Source organism: Typha latifolia, chromosome 10 (genome assembly GCF_019914945.1).
Source record: "Typha latifolia isolate L0001 chromosome 10, TyphaL0001v2, whole genome shotgun sequence".
NCBI classification, from domain to species: domain Eukaryota; kingdom Viridiplantae; phylum Streptophyta; class Magnoliopsida; order Poales; family Typhaceae; genus Typha; species Typha latifolia.
In genome coordinates, this window is record NC_133095.1 from 8,223,697 (window position 1) to 8,248,983 (window position 25,287).

General features: G+C 43.0%; 2 protein-coding genes across 2 annotated transcripts; both read right to left on the reverse strand.

Annotated features, from left to right (window-relative positions):
* Window positions 1–8,294: 8,294 nt before the first annotated feature.
* Window positions 8,295–22,140, reverse strand: LOC140796981 (uncharacterized). Its single transcript, XM_073150213.1, has 8 exons — window positions 21,850–22,140; window positions 21,364–21,512; window positions 21,106–21,239; window positions 20,272–20,473; window positions 19,521–20,162; window positions 18,907–19,083; window positions 18,589–18,776; window positions 8,295–8,773 (listed from the first exon to the last, which is right to left on the reverse strand). The coding sequence occupies exons 1-7, from the start codon at window positions 21,896–21,898 to the stop codon at window positions 18,603–18,605; spliced, it is 1,527 nt and encodes a 508-aa protein (XP_073006314.1). The 5' UTR covers window positions 21,899–22,140; the 3' UTR covers window positions 8,295–8,773; window positions 18,589–18,602.
* On the reverse strand, window positions 10,356–11,437 carry LOC140796506 (tetraspanin-8-like). Its single transcript, XM_073149552.1, has 3 exons — window positions 11,198–11,437; window positions 10,973–11,107; window positions 10,356–10,463 (listed from the first exon to the last, which is right to left on the reverse strand). Exons 1-3 carry the CDS (start codon window positions 11,435–11,437, stop codon window positions 10,356–10,358), a joined length of 483 nt encoding a protein of 160 aa, XP_073005653.1.
* Window positions 22,141–25,287: the final 3,147 nt, after the last annotated feature.

The following is a 25,287-nucleotide window of genomic DNA, read 5'->3' on the forward strand; positions in this document are numbered from 1 at the left end:
ATATGGGTATCCTCCACCCCAATTAGCTCTTTCGGTAGAGCCAACTTCTCATCTTGCTTCTGTAGAATCATATCTACATGATAGAAACCAAATGGTACTACTCCTTCGTGCTGAACTAGTCAAAGCACAAGCTAAGATGAAGCATTTTGCCGATAAGAACCGAACAGAGCGATAGTACCAAGTGGGGGATTGGGTATACTTGAAGCTTCAGCCTTACCGCTAATCTTTAGTTCAAGTCTGACAGAACCTCAAGTTGGCTGCTAAGTTCTATGGCCCCTATCAAATTCTGAAGAAAATTGGCAGTGTGGCATATCGCCTCCTCATACCAATCGACTCGAAGATTCACCCCAAACAACATTTGGGGTTTGACCGCATTACTAGTACTACCTTACCCATAGTCGACGCGAACGGCGAGTCGCTTCTCCACCCCGACAAGATCTTGGCTAGGAGGATGGTGAAGTGGAATAACCGAGCCATTTCACAGATTATGGTACAGTGGAGAAACTCCAGCCCTGAGGAAGCTACTTGGGAGGACTATTACGCCATTACACGCCAATTTCCTGCTTTAGATCCTTGAGGACAAGGATCTTAAGGGGTGGGCATTTGTCATGCTCAGAGCTCGCTGGGAAGAAGAAAAGAAGAGCTTTTGCATTGTGATCCCGTATTAGCAGCATTAGGGACTGAAATTTTACAAAATAATCTTGTATTAGCTTTTTGTTTTCATAGGAGTCCTTAAGTCATCAAGTAGTTAGGGTCAAGAGTCCAGTCAGTTCGAGAGTGAGAGATGGGATCTGAGGGTATGATATAAACCCATCGATCCCCTTTCTGTAATAATCATCATCTTCTAGAATACAATAGCTCTCTCTTCTCAGCTTGAGGGAGGGGAAAACCATTAAGCAAAGCTAATTGCTCTCATATGTAGTCTTTTGGGAGAAGTTAGAGAAGGGATTTGATACGATCACGCCTCTGGCTATGGAGCTCTGATACCAGCTTGTTACGATCACGCCTCTGGCTATGGAGTGATACGATTCGGACTTCACCGACGTCGTCTCGAGCATGGATTCACTTTAGGAGTGTTTTTATTTCATGTTTTAGTATTTAATTTCCATTAAAATAAGTTTTCTGTAAGTCGCATTCGAACGCGGGTGGAGTGAGTTCGAACGCGATTTGTGAACAGGGTTGTGAACGTGGTGAAGAGAATGTACTGTGCGTTTGAACGCGCTGTGAACGCCTGCATCGCATTCGCAAATACCGACAGGCGCGTTCGATCGCGCGTTCGAACGCCTGCATCGCATTCGCAAATCCAGAAGAGCGAACTCGGTGCATTCGAACGCGGTCGGGCGAGTTCGAACGCGGTTGACGAAAATTGTGTTTTTAGGGTTAATTTGAGTTGTTGGTTAGCCTAAAAATGCGGTCGACCACATCCTTTTTTAGGCTAACCAACAACTCAAATTAACCCTAAAAACACAATTTTCGTCAACCGCGTTCGAACTCGCCCGACCGCGTTCGAATGCACCGAGTTCGCTCTTCTGGATTTGCGAATGCGATGCAGGCGTTCGAACGCGCGATCGAACGCGCCTGTCGGTATTTGCGAATGCGATGCAGGCGTTCACAGCGCGTTCAAACGCACAGTACATTCTCTTCACCACGTTCACAACCCTGTTCACAAATCGCGTTCGAACTCACTCCACCCGCGTTCGAATGCGACTTACAGAAAACTTATTTTAATGGAAATTAAATACTAAAACATGAAATAAAAACACTCCTAAAGTGAATCCATGCTCGAGACGACGTCGGTGAAGTCCGAATCGTATCAAACCACCACACTTCCGCAACCTTGTCCTCAAGGTTTGAAGTTTGTGAAGCGATCTTTGAACTCTGGCTTAAGTTCCTCCATGGTATGATCTTCTGCATTGGTTCCCTAGATATCTGAAGATATAGGAAAGGCTAGTGCTGAAAGATAGGCGACCTCACTTGTGTCCGGTTGGCGCGAAAGAGCATCGGCGGCTCGATTTTCAATCCCCTTTTTGTAGACTAATTCATAGTCATACCTAAGGAGTTTCGTGACCCACCGTTGTTGGGCTGGGGTGTGCACACGTTGCTCCATGAAGTAGGGTAAGCTACGCTGGTCCGTGCGGATAGTAAATCGTTGGCCAATCAAGTAGGGTCGCCATTTGGTGACAGCGTGTAGAATCGCTAGCATTTCGTGCTCGTAGGTTGATAGCTGTCGCGACTGACTTGACAATGCTTTGCTCATATATGCCACGGGTCTGCCCTCTTGCATCAAAACTGCTCCAATGCCCTCACCCGAAGCGTCGCACTCCACCACAAAGGGCTTGCCGAAATCTGGTAGTGCTAGAACCGGAGCTGTAGACATTGCTGTCTTCAAGGCTTCGAAGGCCTCCGTTGCTTTGCCCGTCCATTGAAACCCACCTTTTATGAGTAAGGAGGTCAGCGGGGCAGCAATTTTGCCATAGTTGGCAACAAATCGCCGGTAGTACCTTGTCAATCCAAGGAATCCCCTCAATTCCCTCTGATTAGTAGGAATCGGCCAATCCACCATATTCTTGATCTTGCTTGGGTCGGCTTCCACTCCTTTTACAGAGATTATATGCCCCAAGTACTCCACTCTTGACTCTCCCCAAAGACACTTGCTCATCTTAACTTTTAGCTGGTTTTGTCGCAAGATATTTAATACCTCCCGCACGTGCCGCAAGTGCTCACTCCAATTCCTGCTGTATACTAGAAGATCCTCAGAGAAGACGAGCATGTACCGATGCAAGAGTGGGCGGAAGAGGTCATTCATCAGCCCTTGGAAGGTGGCCGGTGCATTGGTGAGCCCAAACGGCATGACTCGGAACTCATAGTGGCCATCGTGAGTTCGGAACGCCGTTTTGTGTACATCTTCAGGGTCGACTCGGATTTGATGGTATCCCGCTCTTAAGTCAAGTTTGCTGAAGTAGGCCGACCCCGTGAGCTCATCCAGCAACTCCTCGATCACCGGTATTGGATACCGGTCCTTGACAAGTAATTGCATTCAAGGCTCGGTAGTCGACGCAAAACCGCCAACTCCGGTCTTTCTTCCGAACCAGCAAGACCGGCGATGAGTAGGCACTTCTACTCGGTTGAATAATCCCTTGCTCGAGCATTTCCTCCACCAATTTACTGATCTCTTTCTTCTGGACATGCGGGTACCGATAGGGTCGGACATTCGCAGGTTCAGCCCTGGAAATGATTTGGATGCGATGGTCATGACGACGGTTCGGCGGTAGTCCTCGGAGTTCCTTGAAGAGATCCTGAAACTCCTGCAGTAGCTCTTCCATGTCAGAGGCTACTTCCCTTGGTGGTAGATGTTCTGGTTCAACAACAGCCATTTGCAATAGTAGAGCTCGGTCCACTGCACAAAGAAAACCCACAAGTGGTTGCAATGTCGGCCCTTGCCGCGGTTGATTTCCATCTAGCATCACCCTTCTTCCATTCCTCCGAAATGTCAGTGTGAGGTTTGAGAAATCAAATGTTACGGGCCCCAAGATTTGAAGCCATTGAGTCCCCAAAACAATGTCGGCACCTCGCAAGGCCAACGGATAAAGGTCCAATGTGAAAGTTTGGCCTTGCACCTTCAATTCCACACCTCCACAAATAAAATCTGCTCGCAATGTGGTGCACTCTCCGATCGTCACATCGAACCCTTCCGTGGGTTCCGACTCGAGCCCAATCTTCCTAAGGAGCCTCTTGTCAATAAAGTTGTGGGTGGACCCGGTGTCAATCAAGATTCTCACTGTGGTTTTCTTGACTACCCCGTTCACTCGCAAGGTCGTTGGCGCAGCTGTCCCCGAATAGGCGTGGAGGGAGATTTTGGCTATCATGTCCTCCACGGGTTGCTCCTCAGCTTCTTCTCCTTGATCTCCAACCACATCTGCACCTTCAGCTGCAAACTCATCCTCACCTTCCTCCAATCCATCGATTAGCATCACCAATCCCGCGCAGCGATGCCCGGGTACAAACTTCTCATCACAACGGAAGCATAGACCTTTGGCCCTTCATTCCTCCACTTGGGTAGGTGTGAGTGCTCGTCCCGGACTTCTAGGTGCGTACTTCACATCTTGGGATGGCTTCAAGGGTGCTCGAGGAGGTACCACTACAGCAGCAACTCTTGGTGCTCCGGTGATGTTTCCTGCCGCTATGGTTGGTTGAGATTGATTACGGCTTCCTTGGCTCGTCCAACTCTGTTTCAGGTGTATCTTCATGGCCCTATGTTTGTCTTCCATAAGCACCGCATCTTCGAAGGCCTCCTTTAAGGTTCTAGGCCTTAAAGCCCTCACATCGGCTTGTATGTCACCCCGCAGCCCGGAGATGAAGGTGCTGCGAAGTTGCTGATCCGTCCATAGTGGATGACATCGGCTACTAATCCTCTCAAATTCTTCTTGGTATGACCCAACCGTGGTCTTCTGTACCATCTTTGAGAGGAGAGCATCAAAGTCTTCATAGCCCGATGCTCCAAATCGCCGTGTGATATCGGCGCAAAATTCAGCCCAAGTTTCGATGGCCTCAATGGCATTGGCTGCTCGAAACCAATGAAGCGCCGCATCCTCAAGGTGGAAGCTCGCAAGCGTCACCTTGTATTCTTCCGCCGTACCTTGGTATGCAAAGAATTGCTCCGCCCTATACAACCAATCAATTGGATCGCCACCTTTGAACTTGGGGAATTCGAGACGCACGACTTGTCCACGAATGTCGTTGTCTCGTTCCGGATCATGTCCAACTCCTTGTCTAACCGGGGGAGGATGCACCATGAAGGGTTGATGATCCCTCCTTCGGTTTAGATTAACTCGCTATGGTTCCGGATCGTATTGGCCTGCCCACGGATCTTGATCTCTAAGGCGGTCTCCATAGTAGTTCACCCGTCGGATGGGTTCACCTACAACTGGACCTGGTGTAACCATCCTTGCTTGCCTCTGCCCATAGGGTGGTGGTAGCAGCGGCTCTTGTGGTTGCAAAGGCTGAACCGGTGGCGGTGGGTTCAAGGGGGTGGACTCGGATGGTGCTTTCCCGTTCGCCATTGCTTCCCTTGTCGCTCGTAGTTCCCGCATCATCTCCATCATCATCTGGTTGTTGATGGCCATTTGCTCTGAAAGAGACCCCAACACGGCTTGAACGCTAGGTTCTTCCATATTCTGATTAGATCGGGCAGTTCCACGGGTGGAAGTCCCTGCAATCGTTTCTCCTTCCTCTATTGGGAGAATCTCTTCTTCATCATCTCGCCGTGCAGCCATGGATCTGATTGTCGTCATTGGAAGCGCTTGTCCGAGGAACGGTGGCTCTGATACCAACTTGATACGATCACGCCTCTGGCAATGGAGCTCTGATACCAGCTTGTTACGATCACGCCTCTGGCTATAGAGCTCTGATACCAGCTTGATACGATCTCGCCTTTTTGGTGAAGGGTCGATCTCTTCCAATTCTTGATCTGGACTAGATCTGGCACGAAACTTTGAAATAAGATCCCGATATATGCCGCCGTCGGATCAACGTGAAACTTTAAAATGTTGTAGCCCCAGAAAAGAGCTTTCCAACAAATCTAGTTGCAGGCAAATCGGATGTGGGGATCTCGAGATATCATCTGATTTGTGGAGAAAGGTCAGATGGTCTATTTTGGATCCGTGGATGGAGGCACGTGATCCTAGGTAATGGTGGTTGAAGGTGGACCGGCGTTAATGTGGTGGCACCGGTGAAAAGTGATGGTGGAAGGGTTGTGGTTGATGGAAGGATTAGGGCAAGTGTTGGATAGATTGGACGAAGGGGGAGAAGAGGGCCACCCCTAAGGGACTAGGGTGATTAGCCGGACGAGGGAGGTTAGAAGCGGCGTCGCCGGGGATTGAGAGAACGGGAGCGAAGAAGACGAAGGAGGCAAGGCAAAACTCAATCTCAATAATCAATAATCAATTTGGTTGCCTACCACATCCTTTTATAGGCTAACCAACAACTCAAATTAACCCTAAAAACACAATTTTCGTCGACCGCGTTCAAACTCGCCCGACCGCGTTCGAACGCATCGAGTTCGCTCTTCTGGATTTGCGAACGCGATGCAGGCATTCGAACGCGCGATCGAACGCGCCTGTCGGTATTTGCGAACGCGATGCAGGCGTTCACAGTGCGTTCGAACGCACAGTACATTCTCTTCACCACGTTCACAACCCCGTTCACAAACCACGTTCGAACTCACTCCACCCGCGTTCGAACGTGACTTACAGAAAACTTATTTTAATGGAAATTAAACAGTAAAACATGAAATAAAAACACTCCTAAAGTGAATCCATGCTCGAGACGACGTCGGTGAAGTCCGAATTGTATCAGGATTTGAGATTATTAATCTCAGATCATTATATTGGCCTCAGGTTGATCCGTGTCCAAGCGGAAGATGGCTCCAATTGACGCTCACATCGAATGTCACTGATTTAACCATTTTTATGCCATTAGTTTTGTTTCCTCAGATGATCTGTGTTTTGATTTATTTTTTTTATTCGGTGGGTTCGGATTATTTTCTTGAACTACTACATGTAAACCCCAATGCCATCAATCCTTCTCACGTAAGAGAACAACAAATTGCACAACAATAGTTTGTAGGCTCGACGGAGGCGAGTAAGAAGATGAAGACCTCAAGGGATGATTTTGACACAAATGGGTGAGCTGTGCAAGTTCTTGGTTGAATGCTGATTATTTGTTCTTGCTTTTGGATGCTAGATCTTCACCAAGAATGCTAGTTCTTCACCGAGTGTTCTTATGAAGTTTTATTTTTGTTTCTAGGTAAATTTTGGAAGACTGGTTCTTTTTTTAACTTGTCATTGATCTTAGATTGAGAGGAAAAAGGGATGGGCCTGGAGCTGCAGATATCTAGAGATGAGTTTTGTGTCATGTATAATACACTATTTATATAGAATGAATTAATAAATACTAAATTTTATACATGTAATATTATTATATTATTCGTGTTGTGTTAAATGGGTTAGATGGGTCGTGTTAACATGACCCGTTTATTAAACGGGTTAAATGAGTCATGTCGTGTTACATGTTTACAAAATGCAATATGTTTATTAATCGACCTGTATTCGTTGATCCGACTTGATTGCCACCCCTAGGAATAGCACGAGGAATTCCCTTGGAGGGTTGGTAATAGTAATAGAAGAGTAGACGGTAACCACATCCACAGGCATTTTAGGAATCGCAAAAGGAGAGGTAGATCCATCGACCTCCAAAGGAGGGCAGGCAAAGATGCAATAGCATTATGGCGGGTATCCATAGCAGCAACTATTGTCTAGAGAACTAACCTAATTTATTTGTTTAAAAGGGAAGGAGAGATCGATTGCAATGCACACGTGAGCAAATCTCCCATGCACCTTGGTCTGAGCATGTCTACTTTGAGCGGTTGATCAAAATCAAAAGCCACATCCATAAGGATGTTGAGCAGTCAGTGGTCAAAAGGAAGGCTAACAAACTAGATCCATACTAGAGCCATCTAGATTTCCTCCAACACAGCCTGGAAATCAGGCCACTAGGGAATGAGATTAAGAACAAACCCATAGAAAGTCCATGGCCCCTCTGTCAAGACGCGAAACATATCATCTTCAGTAGAGAACGTGAAAGTGAAGAACCATGCTGCCCATGTCAATGACTTGGAGCTCCCCGGCGGGGTTCCACTACCGTCTGGTTTCTTTGGCTAAATAGGCTACGGGAGAGGGTACCCAAGTTATTTTCCAATTAGACTGAAATGTCACTCCGCCCTGTTAGCTTGTAATCTTTCAAGGGGAATGGTGACAGACCCAAATGTGGTGCCCTTGCCATGAGAAAGGAGTATCCCGACCAGGGGGGGACACCATCCATGAGAGAGGGAGGGGGCACCATCATTAGAAGGTTGAGTAGGAGAGATTCCCATCGAGCTGGGGGGAACCACATTGATATTATCTAGAGGCTTTCTGGCAAGGGCGAAATATGCCTCAGCCACCACAAGCAAGGGATCGCAAAGATGGGAAAGGCCATTAATAATCTCATTATTTGAATAAATATGAATCTTCTTCCCAGATATTTAAGATAATAAAAAAAATTAAATATGAAGAATAAGATACTATAAGTCCAATTAAAAGAGAATGGCAATTCTGACATTTTAATATTAATTTTATTGTACGTTCTTGATTAAATTTGGATGAAAACATTAACAAATTTTATATTAATCTAAATCACAAGTGACAAAGTGTAGGAATAGTTTGATTTTGGAAAAAAAACGATAGGGGAACAATATATGTACCACATAGTGAGCACGTAGACAAATTTCAAAAATGAAGTTAAGATATACATCTTCATATGCAATAGAAGAAATTAAAGAACAAAGAAACTAATTCAAGTGCACAACTTAGACAATTCTTGACATATCTGCCTTAATCATAATAATTGTAATTCTATCCGTCTTGTTGTTTCGAATATACAACACCCTATGTTGTTCCAAATATCACAACACCCTATCGTGTAGACGATGGTGAGGAACACGATAAGTGCAATGTTGAACATGGATACCTCTTTCCATTTGCTGAGGAACACCCTAAGTGAAACATTGAATATAGATATCTCTCGTAACATTGAATATGGATACCTCTCGTTGCAAGAATGCCAGCCTTGCATGAGTTGCAATCAGCACAATTTACCTTGATTGTTGTTCCATGTCTTGCAATCCACACCACTTGAAGTGATTCCCAGATTTTGAAGCAACCCAATTCGTAGTGTTCTTGTATACAAAGCCACAGTGTTAGAGGTTTGCAACAACGAGACAGCAATTGAAATGTTTGAACCAAGGATTAGTATGAGTGGTTGCATAAAATTGACTTCATTCATGCATAGAAATATCAAAAAAATTTCAAGAGTATTGTATTAATTTAAATTTCCACTATAGCTTAACAAGTTCAACTGAAACAAACCTAGATGTGGATCTGAATTAAATAGATGGAGATTTTGTATTTTAATTAATAGAGAGAAATATGATCTCTTGTGTCTAACAAATGACATGCATTAGTGTTGCAATGGCAAATAACTATCAACACTCCTATTATATGGTTAATTTAAGGTATAATTAGATATTATAGTCATGCTGAAAGCTTTCATATTGCCTCTTGGAAAAAAAATATTCCTAATGCTTGTTTCTCCAGATAAAAAGGAGAGAATTATATCATGATAATGCAATATTCTAATTGATATGAAAAGGCACACGTACCAATAGGCCGCACCACCTATTTCATTAAAACTTAATTAGTGGCAACCTTCCACCAAGATTAACCATAAGTACAAAACAACCAAAGCTATGTCGCAATATACGGACCAGAACACAAAAGGCCCTACAGAACCTCACAAAATCCAAATATTCAAGTACTAAGAAAGAATAACCTAGCTAAACAACTACCAACCGCAAAAACTAAAACCACCACCATACATTTAACATCCATAGACTCCTATACTCCTAGCACTGCAAACCACCATTACATCATAGAGATCACAACATCAGTAAGAATAAACAAAACTGCTAGCAGCATCTTCACTCTTCCTCCAGGTCCACCGCATTTTCCACCGATCTCTTTCAAGAGGATTCACGGCATGTCAAGCTCCTGAGCTTGAAGACGATGAGCTCCGAATTCGTTGCTTCATCCAAATGTGTAAAAGATCATAGTCGCACTTAAAAGCCTTGTTCGTAGACAAAGCTGATTCGGAAAAGATCTTCTTTCTAAAGAGATTCGATTCGGAAGTAGGATTCGATCCTTTCAAGCTGCTGGGCAGGCCTGCACCGAAACAGTGCTTTACCCCTAGATGTCCAGTCAATAATCTCTGTGTCAGTTGACATGCAGCACAGCTATTAAAGATTCTTTGTTCCTTTCCAACCAATCTTTCACATGTTTAATGTGAGTATTAATTCTCATAGCTCTTTTCATTCGCCTCAGCAACATTTCCCTTAACCTACATCTCGAAAACAGATGATCCACTGACTCATCATGAGAGCATAAAACACAATTAGAACATCTAGTCCAACCTTTTTTTATCCGAATATCTCCGGTCAGCACTCTATTTGTTACACACTAATCAGATAAAGGCTCTAACCTTTAAAGGAATCTTTATTTGCCGAAGTTTGGACAAGCCTTTTGAGATCATGCCCCCATTGTTCAAGAATTTATACAAGAACTTCACAGTAAATATCCCATTTTTCTCAAACCTCCACTTTACTTTATCAGCACCTCCCCCATCCTGACTGCAATGATCTGTCATAAAATTGATTAACTGTTGCTCCTCCCTTAACAGATTTTCAGAGAGCATTCTCCTGTAGTTCAAATTCCAACATCTTTGCCAGTCCACACATCATTAACGATCACATCCTCATCCCACACAATATGGAACAGTTGGGGAAACCTAACAGCCAGAGAACATTCCCCCACCTATATGACTTTCCAAAACTTAATCATTTGACAATTGTGAGCCTCCCATTGCATTCCACCTTAAAAATTGCCCATTTTGAAGAACCCCCCTCCAAAAGGGAGAAATTCCACCATAATTAATCAATTTAAAAGGATTAACACTAATTTTCTATAGCACCTTTGCATAACCACATAAGCTCAATCTGATTGCAGGCTGTTTGTCAAAAGCAAGATTGTAACACAATAAACTCAATAGCCATCCTTCAAGTTGTAAGAATAAAAATAAAGCAGCAAATCACTACCATAATCATTCCTAGTCCTTTAATTTCCTTCAGGATCCTACTTCATGCAATATATCATATAATGTGTACAACACACACATATCTATGGTAGATAGGAACAGAGCATTGTTCAAAAGATAATATCTACAGCAAAAATATTAAAACCGATGAAAGAATAAAGCAAAAAAAAGGATAGAAGTACCCACCAAATGTTATGCTTGCTATGATATGAATAAAGTTTAAGAATACCTGAATGGGTGAAAGATTTAGCTTATAAAACTCATTAGCCTTAAGGCCCACATCTCCATCGAAACCCCCACAGACCTTGGCATCGTTCATGCAACTATTGATCTCCTTCCATGTCATCGAATCCCCTACTCTCTTCTGCAGCCAATTGAATAAGCACCAAAACTATAGTCCTTATATCCCTTTCCCGATATAACCTCACCGATGCCCTTATTTGTGATGACAAACGTCAATGCAGTGAAACAAAACATCCATCCACAAGAACGACACACGATAGCACGAACCGAAGAGACCCAAAAGAGATACAACCAAGAGAAAGACACCTAATATTATGACTGGCCATTGGAGGAACTTCTTGCATTCAGAGGCAGCGTGGAACCTAAACCATTTCCTGATGCCGGTAACAGGGATGGAGAGAAGGAGAATAAGGTTTTGGGTGCCTAGGAGGCCAATACTGATTCTAACCATTCTTTCAGGCTATTGTCTGACTAAATATTCTTATGCTTATAGGATCAAGATACTATGAAACATAGAAACAGAGGAGAATATGAACCCCTATCCCTCTCTCTCTCTCTCTCTCTCTCTCTCTCTCTCTCTCTCTCTCTCTCTCTCTCTCTAACATGTTTCACTTTGATCAATAAGGAAAGAATGGTTGGAAAAGGAGGGACAAGAAGAGAATGGTACGATGGTTACGTTCTTTTCCATAAGATATGTATTGTGGCATCATTCTAATCCCTATTTATGAACTGGCAGTGGGAATAAAATCCAATGGTTAGATGTGTCCAACATTGTCCAAATAAGCGGGTGGAATAACGTGGCAGTTAATGGGCGTGTTTAGTTGTAATTAATAAAAACGAGATAAGTCAATCTTTATTCTACTTAGGAAATATTAAAAATAGCATGGCACGGTTTGTCAAAAAAACATACCATGGCATGTAAATTTCCTTACCAAGATATAAAAAATAGGAAAATGTACCTATGAAAAAATATATAGACCAGAATTTAGAAATATTCCATCCAAGATTCTAAGTATTGGAATCAGGATCGGAATCGTTCGTCCAAAACACTAATACATATCAACCATATAGGCAATATCGGCCATCCGTATCGGTTTGTATCTTAAAGTAATTTTTTTAATATAAAAAAATTCTAAAATTTTTAGAAATAATAATAAGATATAAATATAAATTATTCATATATAAATCTCAAAAATTAAAAAATAAATACTATCTTCTCAATCTCTATCTCTCTTTTTCTACCACCTACACTCTCTCTCCTTCTCATACAAATTAAAAAAAAATTCTAACTCTCTCCCTCACTATCTCTTATCAAATTCTCTCCCACTCTCTCTCTTATTAATTCTCTCCCTCTCCCTCACCGACTCCCCTCTCTCATTAACTCTCTCTCTCTCTCTCTCTCTCTCTCTCTCTCTCTCTCTCTCTCTCTCTCTCTCTCTCTCTCTCTTCTCCCTCACCGCCTCCTTTCTCTTGATCTCTCTCTTCGATTCTCTCTCTCCCACTAACTCTCCCTCTCCCTTGTTGACAGTTACGATCACGGTATGGGGCGTTCGTAAGACGTATCAAATCCACTGTTGGATCTTGGGATATGGTGGATGAGTGGCTAGATGAAAGTTTAATAGATTATTATGAAGGATTAGGGATGAATGGTGGAGATAGAATGGCTATGGATGGTAGATAGGATTTGATGGAAGGGGATAGGAAAGATATGGAAGAATAGTTGAGGAAATCTAGGAAAGAATTCTAAATAGATGAAGATTGAGATCTGATTTGGATCTCAATACAGTCGTACCTTTCGGCCTGATTTACTGATGATCCGACCATTTGATACTTGTCAAATTTGGATGGAAGATAGATCTCTGAGTCAGCTCTCCGAAATAGGTCATGGGTTCTGGGGCAATATATGGATTTCCAGATATCAAGATTTTACCAAATACTGCGTTGAATTGGAACAGATCTGGAGGCAGATATTTCGAGATAAATTCTAATTGATCTAACTATCCAAAAGATCTGTACCTAGACGGACCAGAGCATGATATTATTGTTGAAGAGAGTCAAGAGGACATCATGAAGGAGCTAGAGGTCGAGGACATGAAGGCATGAAGGCGAAGATCTCATTCCATGCCTATTCTGGCGCCACCACACCGAAGACCCAATAGGTAGATGGAACCATCAAGAAGGCCACCGTGTGCATCCTAATTGACACTGAGAGCACACACAACTTCTTAGATGAGTGTCTGGTTCGGAAGCTAGGCTTGGTGACCGACCCTATTTTGGGATTCGAGGTGGCCATTGGAGATGGAACAAAGCTCAAGGCAGAATGGGTAGACGGAACCATCAAGAAGGCCACCGTGTGCATCCTAATTGACACTGGAAACACACACAACTTCTTGGATGAGGGTTTGGTTCGGAAGCTAGGCTTGGTGAGCGACCCTATTTTGGGATTCGAGGTGGTCATTGGAGATGGAACAAAGCTCAAGGCGAAAGGCGTGTGCAGCGGAGTCCAATTGCGGCTAGAAGGCATTCGACCCGCTACTGGTGCTAGTTTCCAACTCCTATTCAGTTTTTCGAGTTTCCACAACATTGCCTACATGCTGCAGCTGGGCCCTATTGATGTATAGAGACGAGTGGAAGCTCAGGAATACCTCCTAATATCGCTGAGTTGTTGCAAGAATTCCAAGCCTTGTTCAAGGAGCCGAAAGGTCTACCCCCCCTCCTCGCGCGACATCATCGTATCAAGATAGTTCCAGGGGCTGGTCCAGCAAACGTCCGTCCTAACACATTCAGAAAGAAGCTATCTCAAAGATGGTGAGTGAGATGCTGGACCAAGGAGTCATCCAACCAATTAGAAGCTCATACTCTTTACAAGTTCTACTCATGCGGAAGAAGGACAGCACTTGGTGGTTTTGCATGGACTACTGGGCACTCAACTCTAAATTCGTCAAAGACCGATACCCAATACTGGTGATTGAAGAGCTGCCGGACGAGTTGGCAGGAGTGGCACATTTTAGCAAACTGGATTTAAGGGCTAGATACCACCAAACCTGAGTACGCCCGACGGATGTGCACAAAACAGCATGTCAGACTCACGACGGCCACTATGAGTTCCGAGTGATGCTGTTTGGTCTCACAAATGCCCCAGCAACATTACAGAGCCTTATGAATGATGTCTTCCGCCCCTTGCTACGTCAATATGTTTTAGTATTTTTTGATGACATACTTGTCTATAGTCGAACGCAGCAAGACCACTTGCAACATTTGCATGAAGTGCTAATTTTATGAAAAAAAATGGGCTGAAGGTGAACGACTCCAAATGCCTGTGGGGAGAGCCTCAAGTGGAGTATCTTGGACATATAATTTCAGCCAATGAAGTGGTAGCAGACTCAAGAAAAATCTCTTATATAGTGGCTTGGCCGATACCGAAGAATCCCCCCTAGTTGCACAGTTTTCTTAGTTTGATCGGCTACTACCGCAGATTCATAGCGCATTATGGGAGAATCGCTGCACCACTTACAGCGCTGTTGAGGAAAGATGGATTCAATTGGACCAACAAAACCACGGCAACGTTTGAAGACTTAAAGGCGGCGATGATTTCAGCACCCGTTCTTACCCTACCAGATTTCAGCAAACAATTCATTGTGGAATGCGACATATCAGGAATGGGTATTGGGGCTATGTTGATGCAAGAGGAAAGCCCATTGCCTTCCTAAGCAAGGCTTTGACGGGGAGATCTTAGCAATTGTCAACTTATGAAAGGAAAATGATGGCGATCTTGCATGCGATTACGAAGTAGCGACCTTATTTGATCGATCAACATTTTGTGATTAGAACTAAACAATGAAGCTTGCCATATTTCTTTGAACAACGGTTACACACTAAAGCTGTCAAAAAAGCTCGCTGGCTCGCGAGGCTCGTGAGCTTGGCTCAGCTAATTCAACTCGAAAAGTTAATCGAGCTTAGCCAAGCTGGAGGCAGCTCGCTTGGGCTCAGCTTGAATTAACTCGAAATGTATATTATTATATTTAGTCTACTTATTTATCTAGCATTACCCAGCATAGTTGGTAAGAATAGTTTTATTCTCACCCATGACCCGGATTCAATTCATAGTTTGTAAATTTTTCCAAGGTAGTGTATTAAATTTTTAAAATGAAGTTCACATTAGTCCCATATCGGAAGTGGAAAAAACTAAAATGGCCTTTACATATCATCTCTTACACATTAAAATATATTCTCGCCAAATAAAATAATATCAATATTTTAAAAACGAGCCACTTGAGCCGAGTCGAGCCAGCTCGATACTAGTATGAGCCGAGCCATGCCTCTATTAACCAGCTCATCTCGAGCTCAAGATTGAGCTAAACCGAGCGAAGTCCATCTCGCTCGAACTCAACTCATTTACACCCCTGGTACACACCCCAGCACAGCAGAGGTGAGTGACCAAGTTGCTCGGATACGATTACATCACCTACAAGAAGGGAAGCAAAAACCGAGCAGTCGACGGACTATCGCGCCATCCGACCGCCGGGGAGTTTGCAACTTTTTTTGCTCATATTTTTCCCTTCTCGAAGGATCTGAGGAGAGCTAGTGCTATTGATCTAGAGGTATGTAGGCTGCTGCAAGAGGTGGCAGCAGATCCATCACAACATCGAGAGCTTGATGCACATGACGGTTTGTTGGTGGAGTGTGGGCGGATACAACTTTGGGCTCGCTTGCTAGAGCACTCCCATGGTACTCCAACAGTGGGTCATGAGGGCCTTTTGAGGACATATAAGAGGATGTCTCGCAGCTGTAGCTGGGCAGGGATGAAGGTAGAGGTAAAAAAGTTTGTGAAGGAATGCAAAATCTGTCAACAAGTGAAGGCTGAAACATTGAAACCATCGAGCTTGCTGCAACCATTGTCGATTCCCGAGCAGGTTTAAGAGGATGTTTCTATAAATTTCATAGAGGGCTTGCCTGAGACAAAAGGGTATTCTATGATCTTAGTGGTGATGGACCGACAAACCAAAGGAGCACACTTTTTAGCCTTGAAGCATCCATTTTCAGCAAAAACTATTGTTGAAATCTTTGTTCATGACGTCTCCAAACTCCACGGTATGCCACGGTCCATCGTTTCAGATCGTGATTGTGTATTTACCAGCGACTTTTGGACGCATTATTTCAAATTGCAAGATACTCGGTTGAACCTCAGTTTGGCCTACCCCCAACAGATGGCCAAACCGAATTTGTCAACCGAGGTATCAAGCAATACCTTCGCTGTTTTGTTAGGGATAGACTAAAGACTTGGCTGAGTTACTTATTATGGGCAGAATGGCCTTATAACACCGCATATCATACCAGCACAAGGATGACTCCATTTGAGGCGGTGTATGGGAGAACACCACCTGTCTTGCAGACTTATGATCGGCTGACACCGACGGACCGCACGGAGTTGGATCTCAATTTGATGGACCAAGATGACTTGCTGAGGCGACTTAGGGGCCACTTGGCAGCAGCTAAAAGTCGCATGAAGCAAGTGTATGATAAGGGCTACAAAAGAAATAGTGTTGGTAATGGAAGATTTGGTCTATGTGAAGGCACAACCATATCGACAAGCGACGTTGCAACCACTACAAAATCAGAAGTTGTCACACAAATTTTTTGGATCATTTTGCATTGAGGAGCGAGTCGGACCAGTAGCTTATCGACTTAACTTGCCAGCCGGGACTCGAGTACATCCGGTCTTCCATGTGTCGGTTCTCAAAGCTAGAATCGAACCAGATCTAGTTGTGGGAACCGTGCTACCCAAGCCCTTGGAGGAGATCCAAGATGTAGTCGAACCCGTGAGGGTCTTGGCCAAAAGGAGGCATCGACATGGAGCCAGACTCAAGACGGAGGTGTTGATCAAATAATTGGGGGCGATCGACTGACGAGGCTACTTGGGAGCTCGAAACGGACATCTTGGAACGTTTCCCTCACTTCACACTTTGAGGACAAGGTGGAGGAAGCATGGTAGACTGTTAGGATTCGACTTGTGGTTTCATTTCTTGTGTAATTTCTAGTTTTCATTAGAAAATAAAGTTTCTGGTAGGTGCATTCGAACATCAGGAAAGGGCATTAGAATGCAGCCGTTCGAACGCCTGAGTGCGTTCGCAAAGACAAAGATCACTCAAAGTGCGAAAATTTTCGATTATTTTTGCTAGATTAGCCACCAATACATAATGTGGATGCCAGCCTCATTAGGGTTTATGAATGAAATTATCAAATCATCTTTCTTCTCCCTTCTAGACTGAAAACTTTTTCCTTCTCCTTCAAGCCCTAGTCGTGCACCATCAACGCTGATTACCCCTAGCCTCCTTCATCCATCGGACCCTCCTCCTTCTTGGGACACCGACTCACTTCTCCCTCCTCTTCCTTCACCCTACAGCCTTGGGCAACCCCTATCATTATCACATTCATTACATCTCTACCATTACCATCACTTTCCATCACCAACCCTTCCACCGAGATTCCATCGGATTTTACCCCTAGCAATGATCCGAATCTACGAAGGACATAAATACCAAAAGCATAGTCAAGAAGATACAAATCGAACCCAACCGATTTTGTAACTTTCTAACGACGGTCCAATATTTGGCGAATATTCTCCACGGACTGTGCGGTTTGTCTTCCTACAACCATGGTTGATCCGAGCTGAGTTTGATTCATATCATCGACTCTCTTCTCTCTCGGTCTCTTCCTCTCCGATTCTTCTCTAGCGATGCTTCTCTGATAAGGTATTTTCTCTTTTTCTCTCTCACTCCCTCTGACGAGTTCTCTTTATCTCTCTCGTTCTCTCTTTTTTTATTACTTTCCCGCCTCCATTTCTTCTCTTTTGTCTCCCGATTTTGGTTGGTTTCGACTGATACAGCAGATCCGACCTGAAACAGATCGAGTATCAACTGTAGGTCGAAACCAGTCATTAGACTTGTTTACGCCTTCGGGATCTGTTTACTTGGAACCATGATTTCATCTACAGTGTTGCAAGGGTAAAGATGAGGTATCATTCTTATCAGAAAAAGAAAAGATGAGGTGTGATTATGAGGTATACATCCTATTGAAGCTTCTCTATCCGAGATTGAATTTTGATTTGTATTCCCTTCTTGAATTTAAACCAGTTTGAATAAGATATAAATTTAAATGTTTATCTAAATCTAAATTCTTGTTCTCAAAAATCTAACATATCATAAATAATTATTTAATTAGGATTGAGCTATAGCAATTTATCTGAATCCCAGATTTACTGTTCCTATACATTTTTTTCAATATGTATATCTTTGAGTATATTATATGCATGCACAGCACAAATATGGATGTATTCAAGCATATAGAATTATGGTGCTATAACATTAATTACATGTATGTGCATCAACAGCAATAAATCAGTAAGAATGCAAAAACCATGAATGCCAAACTCCATATTTTGCCCAATTTGCTTGTCACATATAGAGCCCAAACCAGCATAAACAACACATCTGTTTGATATGTTAAACAAGTATATTTTAGCACATGGAACTGCTATTTTGAAATTCAATTTATCCAATCAAAATTACAAATAAGATATTGCATGGTAGTTAAAATCGATACCTGAAATCTCCAAACTAGTGAAAACGCTGATACAGCATCCGAAGATCCCTGCAGTGAATGCACGTCCATGGAATCAATGGAGGGTCTAGACAGTAGGAATGTACCCACTGCGACTGGCAGATGTGGCAGCTCACAAGAAGATCCTCGGGTTCACGATTGTGACATTTATAACAAACAAAATCTGAAGACTGCAGCAATTTCCACAAAATGAAACATTGATTAGATCCATAACTTTTGGTTCCTAATATAGATTCTTGACAATAAATAAGCGATAATAAATGAAAGATATGAGTCAATAGGTATAGAACAGGAGCTTACGCAGGTCTGGAAATAGTCATTTTCTTTATCAATGAGCATGAAGACATCCATGTTCGAAGATCCACAAGGGATGGTCTGTGAATAGATTTTCTGATCCATAGAATCAGCCTCCACCAAACAGATCTTAGTGAAACTGGCTTTGCAAAGAGGGCATGTTGAAACCATACTTCTAGAGGCCTGAAATGTTCATCATTTATTACGCAACACAGTTCCAAACTCATGGCATTATACACAATATGGTTATAAGATTAAACCTCTAAGAAGAATAGTTGATTATGTCACATATTGAAACTTGTTCTCTATAAAGTGAATTTTCAGAATAACTAGTTTTAGTAGTTACAGGAAACCTGACTATTAGCTAAGTATCTTTAAAAAATTCTAAAGCTGACTAAAAATATTGTCTAGACAAGACAAGTTTTTTCCAATGTTTGTAGGACATGATTGCAGAGAGCAGTCTGGCTTACACAGAAGAATACTGTTTCAATGCCATGCAGCTCATGTTTGTACCACTTAAGTTCTAAATCAAAGAGAAAGTAGAACAAATGATAATCTTTTCTGGATCAATGATGCATATGCTTTATACTACCAATAAAGTAGGATGATATCTTACATACCAAGGAGTCTGCCCATCCTTGGATACATGAATAACAGAATCGATGGCCACAGGGTAAGACACCTCTTGTTGAAGAGAAATCTGTCCAGCATATTACACAAGATAGCTCTGCTTGTCTTTGCACACTAGCTGATTCATTTATGGCATTCCCTACTTTACTTTTCCTATCATGATCTATTACAAGGTCACAAGAACTACTTTCCATGATTCTATGTTCATTATGCTCATTCCGTGAGGTTATTTCGTCTGCAGATGCATTATGTCTCAAGATCCATGAGCTCTCTGAATTATCTGATACAGGGTTGTTTTGCAGCTCTTCTTTCTCCCCAACTTGTTCCTGTCTTAGTACCCTACTTGACCGATGATCAAAATTATTCCTTAAAGTTGTTTCTTGAGACAACGAGTCAGTCACATAACTCACATTTCTCAAGCTATATACATCAGCGGACTCTAAATGTGTACTCTCAAGTTGGTCAAAACTTTCCGTTCGGCAACACTTGTTACTATTTGTCTTCTTCACAAGGCGACGAACTCTTTTACTCGGTTCACCATTAATATCATTTTGGACATCACACATGCTTCTTTTCTGTCTTGGCAAGCGTAAAGATGAATTGTAGCTAGGTTTTCCAGGCCTTTCACATGACTGTGAGATCATATAACCAGAGAACACAATTAGACTCTCGAGAGAGGAAAGAATCATAAGGAGAAAATCATTTTACAATGCTCCAATTATAATGAATAGTCAATCTTACCATTTTTAGTATATGGGAATCAGACCAACTCGAAAATCCAATGTCAGAGCTCCGTGCCTCAAGCTTCTCTGCTTTACTACAGCCTGAAGCATTGGAGTAAGCTGATGTCACATTATGTTCTATAGTAATGGTGCATTTTTTCTTGCCATGGGCATCTGAAATAACAGGCATCTCCCACAAAATTGGTCCTGTTTCTTGCCCGCTGTGGACCAAGAAGGAATAGAGATAGAAAAGGTAAAGAACATTTTGCGGAGAACATATTATATAGGTTTGTATATACATATGTAAAGAAATGGACATACAAAAACAAAAACAAAGTTGTCACGGTATTTATCTAGCAATGTTGCCATGGTCCATCCAATTTTTGCCTTAAATACCAATCACAGACAAGTTCACATGGTAACATATGAACCAACAAACCTTCTTGGCTTACAAACTATTCTTTATATGAAAAAACATGAAGATTCTATAAGAAGGGCTGCACCATTGCAGTATATAACAGAAATAAACTTAATACTAAGTAAAACATTATATTTGAGATCTGTTAGAAAGATAATGAAGTGCTGATTCACGACCATTCATCCTCTCTGACCTATATTCAGAAAATTGCTTAAGGTCTTCTCTATAACTAAAAAAAAAAAAATTACTCCCTCAAATGTGTCAGGTTGGCTTTAGGTTCTCCGTAACATTCGGTCAGGAATTAAAGACTAAACTAAATGGAACCTATTCGTCACAATCTCTGTGAAAAATATCACAAATTCAGAACAAGCTATTAACTTTGATATATATCAATGAATGAACAAAATGTATCAATTTAAGTCCTAACAAAGTTACCTCTGCGTGGTATAAGGGCCCTCTGGAAGGCATTTTCCTTCCTTCAGGCAATCCTCGAACCAGCGGTGGCTGATTACATGTGCTCCAATACTCCTTGCTAAGTTATGTTTCTTTCCTTCAAATTTCCAACACACCTATCCAGACCACAAAAAAGAAATCTTTCATGATGCGTTCTAGTATATGAGTTCACAACAAAACGTTGATACCAGTGAAAGAACCTCATCTAAACCCAACTTCAAGGATATCAGTCAATTATACCAGATGCGTTGTGGATTTGGACATAGCCCCGACATAACTAGCACCAGTTTGAGCTATAAGCTTGATGAGTTTAAACCTCTCTGTACCATGATAACCACTTACTGTGGCAATCACAGATTCCATTCCATGAATAGGACGAATACCATCACCTGAAAAAGTAAAATAATGAAAGACACCACCTTTACCAAGAGTTTCGCTCAAAAAGTGCAATGACGCACCACATTACACCAATCAGTTATCTTTTCAAAAATTAAAATACGTACAGTATGACAAATAATAGAAATTAAGCAATCATAACAAAGAGTAGAAGTTAAGCATTCGTAACCTCGAAAGTAGGCAAAACTTGTGAAGCTAGATGATAAAACGAGATCAAATAGGAGAAAATGAAAAGAATATTGCAAGATCTCAACGCATAGATGACAATCAGGTTGTCGGCATGTAGTCTAGCAAATTAAGAAGTAGAGAATATAAGAATGGGGAAGAAACCTTCGGATCGGTTAGGGAAACCCTCATCTCCGAACTCCTCGGATTCCATGGTGCCACCTTCGAGCTTCTCCTACGAAGGTTAGGGTTTTTGCCGGCAACGATAAGAAGTTTATCGAGCGGGAGGAAGAGGAAACGACACGAGGGTGCGAACTCTGCAAATCTTGCAAATTCTCAATGTCGCTGCATGATACCTAGAAAGGTTAACTTCTGAAGTCTGTGGTCATGGACATAGAAAGGTAAGACCAACTTCACAAATCTTAAGTTTGATGAAACAAATGGTATATTGTTCATATTTCCCCAGGTTATTTGTTCAGGCAGTTATAGTTGAGTTGCCCATCTCTCCTATGTTCGCATAGGAGCATTTGAGGTAAAAAAGAAACATTATTATTAAGTTTTAAAATAGTAAAACTAAGTATTTATGCACATCTCTCTTTTTTTCTTTTTCTTTTTTGACTCAATTTATGCACATCTCTCTTTTTTTCTTTTTCTTTTTTGACTCAATTTATGCACATCTCTTATATAACTTATATATAATTTTATTATAAAAAATGTGTACTTAATATAAAAAATAAATTTATTTAGTTTCAAGAATCCAATCCTGTAATTACTTTGTGGTAATCTTGTCTCATCATTATTCTTTTTTTTTTGGACTTTACATGTGTAAAAGAATATTTTCTAAAAATGTTCTTATTCGCTCTCTAATAAGAATATTTTCTAAAGAATATTTCAAAATGAATCTTATATTAATATGTTATGAATCAGATCTGGACTGATCTAGACATAAGAAAAATATGAAAATTTAGGTGGAGGTAGCCTCGTAAGTTAGGATTCTAATGGATCTAGTTTTACCTAAATCGGAGTCGCGATGAAAAGTTAAAAATAAAATAGTGGAGATAGGTCGAGAGGGCCAGAACAGTAAATATTCAACGTTGTGGTGGTAGTCAGAGGGTGGTGAACGGCTAAGGGTGGTGGTGGATGGTCGTATTGTAGAGTGGCTGTTGAAGGTAGGATGTGGCTAGGGTTTGGAGGGTTGGGATGTTTCCATGACTATGATCTACTCCTAGAAAGATAAAGCAATCTAACGGCTAGATAAAAGATAAGGACAAAAATAATAATTAGTTAATTTAGATTTCTTCCAATAATAATTATCAACACATGTCCACCCCTATTTATAGTAGTGAAATCCCTAGCAAATCGGATCCACATACGGATTATCCGATTTATTTGAAATTCAAAACAGTAAGATAAAGCTAAGTAACTAATTTGACTCGACATAACTCATATGATCGGATCGTAATAATCCACCACGCTTCCGACACCTTGTCCCCAAGGTGACTAGTCTCTCACGTCCTTGTACTCATATAACTTGTTATGCCAATTAGTAGATTCAGGTTCGTCTTTCTTGAGTCTGCCTAGGAACATAATGTGGGCTGGCTGGCGCTTACATTTATGACCAGGGGTAAATCGATCATCACAGTATAAACACAAGCCTTTTCTTTGACACTCTTCCAAGTCGTTGGGAACAAAGCGGCGCGTGATCATCTGTCGGTTAGGCTGAGCCGTTGGTGCAGGCTGAGTCTGGGCAAATGTCGTCTCTAGTGGGCGGTGGGCTTGGGCCGCCTTTCTTCTCTCCTCCCTGCGGATATGGTTTAGCTGATCCAACTTGGACTCCATCAAAACAGTTAAGGAGAAGGCCTCATTAGAAGTAGTGGGCCTCAAAGCCTTGACCTCATCCTGAATGTCAAGCCTAAGCCCACTAATGAAGGTACTCTTTAGGACCGAGTCACATCAATTAGTGACTTGGTTACATATCTGCTCGAACTCGTCCCGATAAGCTTGAACTGTTATTGACTGGGTCAGCTTAGTCAACATGGCCTGAAAGTCCTCATAGTGGGTCAGATCGAACCGAGCATAAATCGCATCCGCAAAGTCCTGTCAAAACTCGAATGGTCGAGTCCTTCAGCCGACTAGTACCATCTAATCGCCATGTCCTCCAAGTGGAATGAGGCTAGCTGGACCTTCTGGTGGTCGGGCGTGCCATGATACGTGAAAAACTGCTCCACTAGATAGGTCCAGTCCAGTGGGTCTCCTCTAGAGAATTTTGAGAAATCAAGACGATTCGAGCTTGGATCCCAAAATGTGGTCTATCATCGCGGGCAAAGTGATCTCAGAGTCGAGCTGGTCTCGTGGGTCATAGGCCCATAGGTTCAGCTTGCACGCGGATTCGGTTCAGTCTGATGATGTAGGCCCATCGGTTCATTCCACCATTCTTCCTTGGGCTCGTACTCATGCTCGGGGTCTTGTTCATAGGTTCCAAACTGGTTTGCACGAGGTAGTCAAACTGATTCACAAAATTTTGGCTTGCCTAAAATATCGTGCGCTTCATCTCCTTCACTCCAATAACCTAACCCTAACCCTAAGGCTGAATTTGGAATTCGGTCTAGGGGCGCCACCACAGAGTGCATGGGGGGGCGACGGTTGGGTTCGGTCAGGAGTCACTAGCAGTCGACCCCTAGTTGGTCCTCGCGACGGTGGAATGGCGACGAGTGGCGGTGGAGGGCCAAACTCGATCTTGGGCTTTGAGCTGGTGTAGCGGCCATCCTAGTGCGTCACCGACCAATCCACTAGCCCCCGACGGCTATGGAAGGGACTAGTGGTCCCATTGCAGGGGAGCAATGGTGGCGAGAAGCCACAACAGAGCCACCCCGACGTAGGGGTAGCTTCCCGCGGTTGTGGCTGTCAGGTTCGGCCACCCGACAGTCGCAGGCGGCTGCGGCAGCCACCACTGGTCGGTATTCAGCCCAAGGAAGCCAAACATGGCCACCGATAGGCGAGGGAGCGTTAGACCCGCGGCCACCAACCGCAGGTTTGCTGCAACATGAATTGTCGCGGCTGGCAGTCTTCCAGCCGGTGCCGACGTGAAAGGTGGCCTAGGCTCGGGTGCGAGGGCCCCGTTGAAGGGACCGGTCGTGGCGGCAGGGGCCATGAGCGTTTGAATGGCCGTCGGTGGGAAGCTAGGGTTTTCGGCCCTAGCTCCCACCGTGGGTGGGGAAGATGACCCTACGGTCACTATTGTGAACTGTTCCGTCATGGCAGCGGCGTCTAGAAAGATCTGCGGGGCCTGAGGGGTCCCAACCGCTGCCGAAGGAGGGGTTGAGGCAACGATTTGGGTCAGCTCATCCTCTCCCTCATGGGTTGGTAATAGTGGCTATGGCTAGCCTGGTCCTGCCGTGGCCAGCGGTGCTGGCGGCGCAAGGTGGTCATGCTGAGTCAAGAGGGCTGTCGCCAAGGCTTGAATAGCCTTGTCCATCCTCTCGGTGCTCTCCGCAATGGATCTAGTGATCTCATTAGAAAAATCTTTAAAAATTGCCTTCGCACACGCCAGCGGCTCGTCATCAACTATTGGTGGTGGTGGCGGGGGCACTAGATCAACTCCCA

Coding starts and splice junctions, on each gene's coding strand:
- LOC140796506 (XM_073149552.1), bottom strand. CDS start 11,437: ATGGTTAGAATCAGTATTGGCCTCCTAGGCACCCAAAACCTTATTCTC. Junction 11,108..11,197: donor TTTTGTTTCACTGCATTGAC/GTTTGTCATCAC, acceptor AATTGGCTGCAG/AAGAGAGTAGGGGATTCGAT. Junction 10,464..10,972: donor TAAATCTTTCACCCATTCAG/GTATTCTTAAAC, acceptor AAAGTCATATAG/GTGGGGGAATGTTCTCTGGC.
- LOC140796981 (XM_073150213.1), bottom strand. CDS start 21,898: ATGGAATCCGAGGAGTTCGGAGATGAGGGTTTCCCTAACCGATCCGAA. Junction 21,513..21,849: donor TTTCCCTAACCGATCCGAAG/GTTTCTTCCCCA, acceptor TTACTTTTTCAG/GTGATGGTATTCGTCCTATT. Junction 20,474..21,105: donor GGCCCTTATACCACGCAGAG/GTAACTTTGTTA, acceptor CTTGGTCCACAG/CGGGCAAGAAACAGGACCAA.